This window comes from Lagopus leucura, unplaced genomic scaffold (genome assembly GCF_019238085.1).
Source record: "Lagopus leucura isolate 7727_CA_CO unplaced genomic scaffold, USGS_WTPT01 Super-Scaffold_702, whole genome shotgun sequence".
NCBI lineage: Eukaryota > Metazoa > Chordata > Aves > Galliformes > Phasianidae > Lagopus > Lagopus leucura.
The window spans coordinates 5,022,119-5,034,342 of NW_024962254.1; the positions used below are offsets into that span (position 1 = coordinate 5,022,119).

At 47.8% G+C, this 12,224-nt stretch overlaps 1 protein-coding gene across 1 annotated transcript in view; it reads left to right on the plus strand.

Moving 5' to 3' along the window:
- RAB30 (RAB30, member RAS oncogene family) overlaps positions 1–12,224 on the plus strand; it is a 38,554-nt gene that overhangs the window by 22,832 nt on the left and 3,498 nt on the right. Inside the window, exons 2-4 of the mRNA XM_042862473.1 lie at positions 6,463–6,563; positions 8,071–8,154; positions 11,485–11,668. Coding sequence (XP_042718407.1) covers positions 6,471–6,563; positions 8,071–8,154; positions 11,485–11,668 — 361 coding nt within the window. The 5' untranslated portion in view covers positions 6,463–6,470. The remainder of the gene's footprint in view (positions 1–6,462; positions 6,564–8,070; positions 8,155–11,484; positions 11,669–12,224) is intronic.

Consider the following 12,224-nt stretch of genomic DNA (forward strand, 5'->3'; position numbering starts at 1 on the left):
GCAGGGCATCTGAGACAGCCAGCATGGCTTCACCAAGGGCAGATTGTGCCTGACCAATCTGGTGGCCTTCTATGATTGAGTGATGGCATTGGTGGACGGAGGGAACTGATGTCATCTACCTGGACTTCTGCAAGGCCTTGAGATGATGGGCACCACATCCTTGTCTCCAAATTGAAGAGAGATGGATTTGAAGGGTGGACTGTTCAGTGGATAAGGACTTGTTTGGATGGTTGTTGTCAATGCCAGAGGGTTGTTATCAATAGCTCTATGTCCAAGTGGAGGCCAGGGATGAATGGTGGTCCCCACCACTCCATATTGGAATCTGGTACTCCATGGGTCCATATTGGGTCTAATACTCTTAAACATTTTTATTAGTGACATAGGTGCTGGGATTGAATGCTCCCAGAAGTTTGCTGATGATGCCTAGGTGAGTAGTGCAGTTGATATGACAGAAGTAAGGGATGCCATCTGCAGAGACCTCCATAGGCTTGAGAAATGGACTCATGAACCTAGTGAGGTTCAGCAAGGCCAAGTAGAAGGTGTTGTGCTTGGGTCAGGGCAATCTCAAATAGAAGGCACTGCACGGGATGTCATCTACACAAAGACTTCTTTGTCATTACAGAACAACAAGAGTGCATGAAAATCCAAAAATTGCTCCTAAATGTGAGACTTGCAACCTACAGCATTAAGAGGAAAGGGCGGATGGAGAGGGCAGTCTACAGTCTGTTGTCTGTGGAAGTGGGTAAAGCTGGTGTCTGCCTGTAGGCTGTGCCAAAGCTGGGCCTTCTGGTGTTGCGAGCATAGGCATCGCCTCTGAGCATCTTGCTTTCCTAAGCAACTGCCCACTGAAGCAGAGCTCCTGCTCCAGGCTCTTCTATGAAATGATATAGGTACTGGATTTACCTGGTCAGGCATGAGTCACTGGTTGGGGTATTACATAGACTTCTTGAGGCCAAAAAGTGTGTGACCTAATTGAAATAGCTTGGTGAGCTGCAAGTTTTCCCTCATGGCAGTAGAGGAAAGGGGGAGAGCTGTGTGCTCTGTGCAGTCACTGATGCAAAACCCCTCAGCTTTAGCATTTTTATTAATTACAGAAATATCTCTGTAAGACACAAGAGTTTGTTTGTACCTGCCACTTATTTCACTTGGTTTCTATAAGAAGAACAAAGCCCTGAACAAAGGCATGAGGAACAGAAATCTCTCCAAATAAAAATCTTGGGTAGGGTTGAGGTTTTCACAATACACTACTTTTTCCAGTTGGAAACCTTTTATGCAGTGCTGGTGGGGCTGCAGTGTGCAGGGCAGCCCTGCACATCGCTGTGATGTGTGTGGCAGCTTAAATGCCTCCTGGAGCATCAGATGGACTTACAGAGTCCAAATTTGTCAATGGGGGCAAGTACACGGCAAGCCTAACATGCCTTGGATGCTAGATGTAGCAGCTAACTTGTGCATGGAGTACATACACCTGTGTTTTGACTGGGAAATCACCAGGGTATGGAATTTCTGCACTCTGAACCATCTCCCTGCATATGAGGGACTAATCTTTTTGAAGAGTCCACCTAAATGAGTGTGTGGATCCCACCTGGAAGTGGCTTTGCTGCCACCAGCGCAGAGCAGGGCTGTGATACAGCTAATCTCAGCTTTAATGGGAATGAAATCTCTCTTAATTCTTTCTGTTTGGATGGAAAGAAAGTTCAGCCTTGTGGAGAGGGAGCAAGGAAGGTGGGCAAGGGTGCAGGAGGAGATTCAGGCTTCTGCTTCTCGGAGGGATGTGAGCCGGGCTCGTTCTTGGCAGGCACAGGAACCTGCTTGAGCTGGCAGGTGCTCTGGAAATGGAAATATTTTATCCTGCCTTATGTAATGCAGCAGCATATCCAGAGATGAGTCCCCTGCAATTTTCTGGCCCGCAAGGGATAATTTTCTGCTTGAGATCTTGGCCTTAGTTGTGAATTTCCTTGCTCGTGTGGAGCGTGTGTTCCATGTGATTTCTGTATACATAATAGCTGCTGCTTGAACTTCAGTAATTTAGGTAAATTTGTTTATGGCTGTTGGATGAGTAAGAGCAGAAAATCTTTGTTCTTTGAGTTGTATAAATACATGCAAATACACCCTGTCCTACTGGGTAGCTATAGCAGAGGAAGGGGCTGCAGATCCTCCTCTGCATCTAACTGAAATAGGTAGTAAATGCATACTGTGGGGTTAAAGAGTAGGTAGGACTGGAATTCATATTATTGGGGTTCCTGGCTTCCTTTGGTGCCTCAGTTTCAGTTTTTATTCCTAAACGTGGAGAAGCCTCTGCAGTGTGGATTGGACTGGCTGTAAATAGTCATGAATGACCACACATGGCACTAAGCCTGCTCTGATTCAGGGTCAGTGGTCTCTGACTGTGGCTGGTAAGCAGAACTTGCCCATGAAGCCTTCTGATCCCTCCTGAGGCTGCGGGAATTGATAATCCATCAGTGGTGAGCATGATGGGCTCAAAAGCCTCTGCAACTCAGGAGGGACTGAGATACTGCAGGAATGTAGAAACAAGAAGATTATTTCTGTTTTGTTCTTCTAAAACAAAGGCGTTGAAGCTCTTATGTCTTTTAGACAGAAGAGATTTTTGACTTTGGATGAGGGTTGCTCATGTTCCCTGAGGACGAATTATCTGGTGATCTGGTGTGCAGAGGTTGGCACACGCTGAGGTCAGCTGAGTTAGTCTTGTTCCTTTGAAGTCTTACGCTTCTCATGAGCCAAAACAACTCGGGCAAAATCATCACCGTAGAGTCTGCCCTTGTCAGGCTTAGAAATGAAGAGTTATCCTCAAGCAAAGGAGTCAAGAGAAAAGCACCAGATGTTTCATCATCTAAAAACCTTATTCATACTTGTGTGTTTTGGGCAGAGACTACAAAGACTTGCTAGTGTATAAGGTAGTGAGGGACATGCAGGCTAGAAGTTGACTCCATGTGAAGGAGAAACCAATCACTTCAAAGCCACTAATACCTTCTGGATGGTTTTTGCCACTTATTTGATACTCAGATTAAGCTTGGCATGGTCTGAAGTTGTTCCAGGGGAGATTCAGGTTGGATGTTAGGAAAAAATCATTCTCTGAAAGAGTGGTGAGGTGCTGGAATGGGCTGCCCAGAGGGGTGCTGGAATCACCGTCTCTGGAGGTGATCAGTGAATGTTCAGATGTTGTAAGGGACGTGGTTTAGTGGGGAAATATTGGTGATAGGTGGATTGTTGGACTGGATGACCCTGGGGGTCTTTTCCAGCCTCGGTGATTCTATGTTCAAAGCCGGTCAGAGATGGGGAGCAGCCCTCTGTGCCCATCCAAGGTAATGAGTGAAAGATTGATAATTAGTTCAGAAGGTAAAGAGGGCAGTGGTGAACGCTGTGGAGTAAATGGAAGTGAGTCAGGAAAAATAATAGATGAACAAAGCAAATTCAGGAAGAGGGCATCACACTGAGGAATAATCTAAAATGTGTGCAAACAGTATTCCCTAAAGCGTGTATTTGCTGCAGAGAGACTCCTTGCCTTATGAACAGAAGCAGATAGGATTGTATGTCCTCCATCAGCTTTGCAGTTTCACACTTAGAGGCAGCGAAAAGCCCATGGCAGGGTAAAGCAGAGGGCCAGGTCCTGCTGACCATGAATACAGAAAGGTCTCTGTAACTGTGACCCTGGGTGAAGGGTAAGGACTATTGGATCACACTGGTTCTCCCTGCGTGAGGTAGGCAGCCCGCAGCTTCTGCATGTCCTCTTCTTGGCTGTTGAGGTTGGATATCATGAAAAGTTCATTCTCAGCGTGGTGATTCACTGGCACAGGCTGCTCAGTGAGGTGCAGGAGTCTCTGTGCCCAGAGGTTTTCAAGAAGAAAGTAGATGTGGCACTGAGGGATATGGTGTGTGAGCTGTGGTGCCACTGCAGGGCCACCTCTGCTGGTGCTCACCCAACCCAAACGCTTGCACCCCCTGCAACTGTGTGCCAGCCTTGAGCTCTCCTCCTGCTTCACGCCACGGCAGGGCATGTCTCTGGCTCGGTTTGTGACCACAGTGGTGGTCTGAAGAGATGCAATGGGTGAGGAAGGCTGGTTGAGGTGTGGATGAACACGCCACCCCTGCTCTTCAGCTGCAGTCCCAGTGCCCTGAAGCACAACAGTGGTACAAGGCTTAGCCCTGCGCCTGCAGAAAAGAACAACAACAAAATAGGGGAAAAAAGAAAGAAAAAGAATTCTGTGCTTTAAAAAAGAAAAAACAGAAAAAAGGTAATGTGTGATGTATTGCCAAGAGTGGAGAGAGGGCAGAGGTTGAGGCACACCTTCCCTGGGGACAGGGAGCGACTGAGTCAGCAGGAAAGGTCACTCTGCCCAAAGGCTCTGGTTGCAAAGAAGGGGATTTCGTAAGGGAAACTGCTGCAGTGTTTTCATGTTCAGTGCTGACAGCGTGATAGCTCAGTGTGTGCACGTAGGAGCAGCAGTTCTTGTAGATGGGGGGCATAGGGCAGCGATGGTCAACCCCAACTGCCCTCTGAATTTCTTATTTGTCCTTTGCTTTCTTTCTCCCCCCCCCCCGGGTCTCCGGGGGCCACTGCTCCCTCTTTAGTTCTGGCATTTAATCTCTTTGTCACACTGTTTGTTTTGAGTCCCTGGCTTCTCTTCCAGCTCCAGTTCAGGGGTCATTATCACATATGATTAGTCTTGGAGCCTAACGAAGGGGATCAGACGTAACTCGAGGGTATGTCTGAGCCACTTAGACTTTCTGAGCTCAAAGATCTGCAGAGGAAGTTTATTTTTAAGGTTCCTGAGAAGATAAATTTGAATGTTGGGTTGTTTGGGGTACAAGTAATATAAATGAAATTGCTCCAGGGTAGCAATGCCCTCTGGGATTTGAAGAATCCCAGGGATAATTATCCAGTGCTGAGTAAGTCTCAGTAGTCTTGAAATAGCTTTTAGTAGATGATCACATTTTTCTTTGTGCTGGCTGGTCTGAAAGCTGGAAGCCATACATTAGCATTTAGCCTTGATTATCAAGAGGAGCATCAACACATTCTTAACACTGCATTACCTAGGGAAAGCCACGCATGGAAGCACGAAACTCTTATGTGACATAACAGCCCCAGGAAACAAACAAGCACATTTGGAAGCCTGCTTTCTGAGGTCCCACGGCTGGGTGTTGGAGCAAGGTGAGGTCCGAGCATCCTGAGGGCTGCTCCAGCTGTGTGCCTGCACTCCAGCTCAGTGGTGACGTGGCTGTGCAGTGACTCAGCTGCCCCTCCTGACTGTCAGCCGGCGTGATGCAGATCATTAGTCACTAATTGGTGTGGATAGCCTTTTTTTAGGCTTCCTGAAGAAGCCAAGGGTCTCACTAACCACGTGCAGATGAATTGGTCTCTCACCTTGCCAGCCTTTGGGTCCATCAGGTGATACACAGAGGGCTGTTTTGCTGTGCTGTGTCAAGCTGACTCAACCTTGTAAGCAATATGGGGCTTGACAGAGGACAACAATTCGCTAATGCTATTTTTTTTTTTCTCACCACCCTCCATCCCCTGTGCTTCTCATCTTTGGTTCCATCTCCACATCCATAACCTCTGTGTACCAGTAGGTTGGGTACCACGCTCAGATACCCAACTGACAGCTGTGGATCTGTCTCTTTACCAAAGTCTTCTATGCCATTATTGCTGAGGAAAGGGGTTAGCAGTCTTGAAGACAGGTTTTTGCCACCAGCTGCAATACCTGCATTTTCTTGAAAACCCTCTTTTCTGGCTGTGGCACCAGCAGCACCCTTGGGTGAACTGGAGAGGGGCTGTGGGTCTGGCATCACTTGCTTGGCTGCAGCAAGCTCTACATCTGTGCTTGGTCCTTTCCATGCTCTAAGCAACCAAAGGAAGCCCTGTAGATCTTCCCCATGTAGGCAGCCCCACACTTGTCCTGTGGCATTGCCAAAATGCTAATGTGAGCATCCTGGCAAGGGGTTGCACAGGGATTCTTGTGGGCGTGCTATGTTCCCCTTCACCTCTTCTACCTTCTCTTCCCATTTGACATTTATGCCAAGCTATTCTCACAAAGTTTTGCTTTGGCTTTATTTTTATCCAATTTCCCAGTGCCCCCCCCATCCCAGCTCCACATGCCCTAGGCTGAAGGCAGCTCTGATGACTCACAGGATGGCAGGAAAGCCAGAAGCAGGCTGAAGCCGTGCAGTTGGTGACGTTGCTGGAGCTGTGTGGACTCTGCCTATGCGGTGCCACCACCATAGGACAGGCTTGTGTCCCTTATCTGAGGAGTCTGGAGAGACCATGTGCCGGGAAGACCTTTGTTGTGATAGCTGGAGGAATAAAGTCCAGGGGGAAAGCAGGAGCATTTCCCTGGCGGGAAGGAGTCAAAACTCAGAGCTGTCCCGCAGCAGAGCTGCACAGCCAATGTGAGGACACCACTTCAGCCACTGCTTTGCTTCACGCTTCTCACTCTCCCTCTCTTGCAGCTGCGTAAATGAGTATGGAAGATTATGATTTCCTCTTCAAAATTGTTTTAATTGGCAACGCCGGTGTGGGGAAGACCTGCTTGGTGCGACGCTTCACCCAGGTAAGGTTGGGCACCTGTTGGGTGGGAGAGTGGATGTCCCCACCAGCACTGCATCTCCATGGGGGGGAGTTTGTTGTCCTTGCTCGTGGCCTGGTGTAACCCATAGCGAGGTACCAGCACGAGCACTGCATCAGTACTTGGTGCTGTACGTGGTCCTGCTGGGGCTCTAGCTGTAAGGACCTTCTGGTGCTCTCTCTATGGACTTTCTCATTCTCATCCCTCTAGGGTAGGCCAAGCTGCTGCTGCACAGAACTGTCCCTAGAATTGTTCATCAGTAGGAGATTAATTAATTTGGTTCCTGGGCTATTAGCCCAGGGTCTTCTGTTAACATCAGATCCCCTTTAGGGGTTACACCTGAAGAGTTAATGGGGACACTGAATGAATTGAAGCAGTGTGAAATGGTGCTGGCAGCAAAATGAGACCTTGTGGCAAAAATCTGTGCTCCCTGTATTTGTGGCTTTACACATAGCAGCTCTCAAAGACCTTTTAGTAACAGTGGAGGCCGGTGAGACAATATCTGCCTGGTTGCTGACAGTGAGTCAAATGCAGAGCTTTCGGAACTGCCTTTGCTTTTTTTGTGACGGAATAGCAAGGAAGGAACCAGGCATCTGTAATTTGGGCTCAGAGTTTGCATGATGTGCTATAAAATCAAAGTTATGTTTGCTTTTTTTAAAATTTTTTTTAAAACTAATAATGTTAAGCATGCTCTCTGATTGCCTGTACTAGCTGATGGCAGCGAAGCTGCTCAGATCAGAAGGGTTAACTGCAAAATCTGCTGCTGCTATTCTTTGCACCTTGGCAGTGTTGCTGCTGCTGTAGGGGATGGCTGTGCCCCAAAACCAAAACAGCTTTGCAGGCTGGGACACCAGAAATCAAAAAGCTCTGCTAAGTTCTGTTTGGTTGGCTGTACTCCTCCCTTCTGGAAGCTGAACTTCCAGCTGCAGGCTGTGCTCTGGGAGCAGCATCCAGCTGCTCGGGAGCTGCTGAGGGTGCCCTGGGCACTTCTCTTCAGGTTCCCATTTCTTTCAAGGCAATGAAAAATTGGATCAGAGAGCCTTTCCCTTGCTTCTGTGCATTCGGAAGAGGCAGAAGGTATTTTCCCCTCTCCTTTTCCCTTTGTGTGTTATAGAGCAATAGAATACCCCAAATTGAAAGGGACCCACAAGGGACTGCAACTCCTGGCTTGACACAGGACCACCCAAAATTCAAAGCTGGGGAAATGTCACTTTTTGTTTAACTTCCCATAAGAGGTGGCAGTAAATTGTGTGGCTTCATCCAGTGGGTGGAGTGGGGATGGGTCAGCATGCAGAGCTCTCCAGACCCAGTCCCCACTACCTGGAGCAGCAGAGAAAGCAGTCATACCTTTCAGTGCAGCTCCTTCAAGGGTGTTCTATGTAAATGATAGAAATAAGTGTCTGGGGAACCGGGCAAGGGAGAAGCAGGGATGGGGACACCCAGAGGGAGTCTTGCCTTGCTGCAGAACTTGTTAACAAAACTTTTCTTTCAGGGGCTTTTCCCACCAGGCCAAGGAGCCACGATTGGGGTTGACTTTATGATTAAAACTGTGGAGATAAATGGTGAAAAAGTAAAGGTAGGAACATGATGGTTTTCATTATAAACTCATATGGTGGCACAATAGTTTGGCTTTCTTGCTTCAGCCCTCCTGCTGGATCTTAACAGCGGATCTCAGGATCTTAACAGTGAACCTGCTGTAAGGAAGAACATGGAAAGGGGAGATCTTGCAAAGCTTGTCTCCCACTTTGTTGAGTTACAGACCTAAGAGGAGTGATGAGATCGCAGTACTGGTGCTTTGCTCAGCAGGTTGAAGTGAGCTCTTTTACTCTCCAAAGTGGGGTGTTTGCAACCAAATCATCACCTTGTCCTCTGCTACCTTCAGAAACTAGCCAGGGTATCATTTGGCAAGGAGATGGGTGAAAACACACTGGGGTCCAAGCTAATTCTTTACTGGGAGCTGTGGTTCAGTTCCAATACCCAAAGATGCTGACTGGTGCTTCTTAAGTCATTTGAGATTTCACCAGAGCTATTGTGGTGATCAAGACCTGTGAAAAGAGTATGAACCTCCTGTGTCACAGAATCACAGAATCACAAGGTGGCCGGAGTCCCTGAGCTGCTCCTGGAATTATTTTTCCTGTGTTAAATACCTGTCCATGAGTATTGAGCTGAAGAACACAATTTTTTTTTCCCTTGCTGCCTTCATCTTATCTAATGGTGAGCGCGTGGGAGAGTGGCAGCAGTGTGACAGTGGCTGGCTGTGAGATCGAGACCTATCTTTAGGCTTGTGGGAGTGGTGGGATGGAAACAGTGCACTTAGGCAAATTTTCAGTCCTGCAAATTTTTCTACCTGTGTTTTAGTGCAGTGTTTTGGTGTTTTTTTTTTGTTTTTTTTTTTTAAGTAGAAAGCCATGGAAGTGGAAGTCAGTTTTAAAAGCACTTTGCTGCTTGAGTAGCTGTACAGACTTATGGCAAGTGATGGTCCTTGACCAAGAGACCTTCCAGCCTGAGCAGATGGAGGATATCATCTAGTCCAACCCCTGCTTAAGCAGGCTCGCTAGAGTCGGTTGGAAAAAATGAAATTGAGTTCATTTGTACCTTACCTACCTGCCATAATCCAGCTGTCTTGAGACCCTCCTGGTCAATGGAGGAAGAAAGGCAGTTTTGGAGGAAGGCTTTCCCATCTGCTGCAGGCAGTTCCCTTCCTAGTTGCCTCTCTGCTGCCATCTGTGTGTCCTGCTGGTGCAGATGGAGCCCCAACAGCTTTGCTTCTGTCTGAGGTCCAGGTTTTGAATGACTGAAGTTAGTGGAAGTCACCAACGTTGAGTCTTGCCGAAAGGCAGAAGGATTCCTGTTTGCCTCTTGCATTAGTGCAGGCAGGGAGGTGAGCTTGTAGATGAGGTTTTCTGAGTAAGCAGTGCTAGTAAGAATCAACATATAATGAGTGAGAAAAGCAGGGATGACTCACAGCATGGAGTGGAAAAAGTGACATCTCAGTGCAGTGAGGCACTTCTGTGAGCTCATGGAGCTGTGCCCAAGCCATGAGTGCCTCTGTGCCAGGCAGCGTCTCCTGCAAAGCCACTGAAATCCAGAGCCATGCACCAAGAAGGTTTTCAGACTTACAAATAAATGTCTTGGAAAAATACTCTTTAGCTTTTAAAATTACATTGTAAAGTCAGTGGAGAGGGACTTGCTAGCTTGAGTCATATGTAGGACATTTCATATGGAAGGCTGCTAAGGGTCGCTGGTAGATACCCCAGGACAACACTCTGCAGTTTAGGGGTTTTTCATCTATCTGATCATTTCTGACAGAACTAAATGCACGTGCAGCGTGTGCTCTGAGGGGCTACACAGCTGTGATAGTAATTGCAGTGCCAGTCACCCATAAGCATCCTCACCACTACAAACACAAGGCTCTGCTGCGTGCACCTGTGATCCTACACACTTCCCCATGTGCAAAAGGCTCAATGTATGTGCAAAATGCTGGGGCAGAGGGAAGCATCAGCTGCCTCTCAGGAAATGAACATCCAGGTAACTTCTGCAGGTGGAGTCAGCCCTGGCCAACAACAAACCATCTGCCACTTTTGATTTCCAGTCTTACCTTAAAGCAGTGTGGTCAAGCCTTTATCTGCTCACAGACATTCACAATGAATGCAAAGCATTTATCTACTAAGTGTAACCACTAGGCCAATCTGTAGGTGTTTTTCCTACAGAATTAACTGGACAAGAACTGCAACAAAGTTGTCAGTACTTTTTCCATCTGTGGAATTAGGAGGCTGGTTTGTTTCAAAGGGAACTCGTTGGCTATGCCTAGAGATTAAGCACAAGGCTGCCAGGAGCTGCAAGCCAGCAACAAATTCCTTTCTCTGCAAAAATGTACTTTTTCAAAATCATACCCCACATCTGAAAGCTGCTAATGAGGGCTCTTGTTTCAAGCTAATGTATTTGTGATGAGTAACTGACATAGTTTGACTTTGGAACTGGGCTAGAATAAGGCTTCCTCTGTTGTGGGCTGCTGAATATATGGAAAAAATCTCAACTACTTTTAACTTTTTCTTCCCAAACTACACAGGGTTCTGTCTGGAAATCAGCCGTCCACATATTTAATTCCAAAGAGGGGTGCTTAAAAAGTACAAACTGAAGCAGAGCAATGTGCTTTTATGCAGATATATGTTCATTTTGAATGCTTTTCTTTACTGCCTTTTTGAAAAGTTGTGGTTTTGGTGACAAACCAAAAGCTGTCAGAGGGTCAAGTTATGAAAATGGTCCAAGTTCGATTCATACAGGGAAATGAATGTTGTTTTTCAGGGCCTGGAGAACTTGCCAAGCAGCGGTTCAACTCATGACCTCTGAGCTGTAGTGAGGGATCACACTGATCACGTTGGGAAGGGAGGCAGCCAGCAATGGGGTGGGACCTCTGAAGGAAATGTGTTGGATTCCCTAGATGAGCCTGCAAATCTGAGCTGGTGGTTTCCACCCTCCAGTACATCATCTCGGGTTAAATCACTGACTCTCAAAGCTCGAGGAGAGGCTTTCCTGTGGCTGCTGGGACAGACCCTGCTGGGGGTCGGACCGCAGAGCAGGAGCAGACTTTCTGCCTGCATCGCATAGGCCAGCAGCTCTGTCCCCATGAAAGCCCTGTGAGTGCTGCGGGGGGAGTCGGCAGCAACACCAGCTGACTTTGTGCCTTGCATTTCAATCTGCAAAGGCAGAAATGGAAACAAAAAAAAAAGGGCTGGGGGATGGGAAGCCAAAGGGGAGAAGAGCAAAGCGCTTTCTCAGCAGTGGCTGTACCCTGAAGGCGTTTAGGTCAAAACAGCACTGCTAACAAAAAAAAAAAAACCAAAAAACCGCAACCAAAAAACGTCTTTAAATGATGTTTTTTCTCCTCTCCTCGTTGTGCCAAAAGCTGCAGATCTGGGACACGGCAGGACAAGAGCGGTTCCGCTCCATAACACAGAGCTACTACCGCAGCGCCAACGCCTTGATACTCACCTACGACATCACCTGCGAGGAGTCCTTCCGCTGCCTGCCTGAGTGGCTGCGCGAGATCGAGCAGTACGCCAGCAACAAGGTCATCACTGTGCTAGTGGGTGAGTGGCCTGAAGGGGGGCGAGCTGCCACCTGGGGTGCTTGGTGACAAAGAAGTGGCGTCTGCTTGATGCTTGAAGCGATGCGGCAGGTCTTGCTGCCATGCAGAGCTGTGGGTTTGTTTGGGTCATTCCTCCTGCAGATGACTCCAAGGTGCAGATGGAGTTGTTCAGGACTCTACAGCTGTTTGTCAAAGCGTAGAATCGTTAAGGTTGGAAAAGACCTCTAAAAGATCGTCTAGTTCAGCTGTCAACCCATCCCCACCATGCCCACTAACCATGTCCCCCAGTGCCACATCTCCATGGCTCTTGAACAACTCTAGATGTCTCAACCAGCTCCCTGGGCAGCCTGTGCCAATGAGTTATCACTTTCTGAGAAGAAACTTTTCCTAATGTCCTATCAGAACTTCCCCTGGGGCAACTTAAGGCCATTCCTTCTTGTCCTGTCATTGTTACCTGGGACAAGAGGCCAACTGCTACCTTGTCACAGCCTCCTTTCAGGTCTCCCCTGAGCCTCCTCTTCTCCAGACTGAACAATCTCAGTTCCCTCAGCCACTCC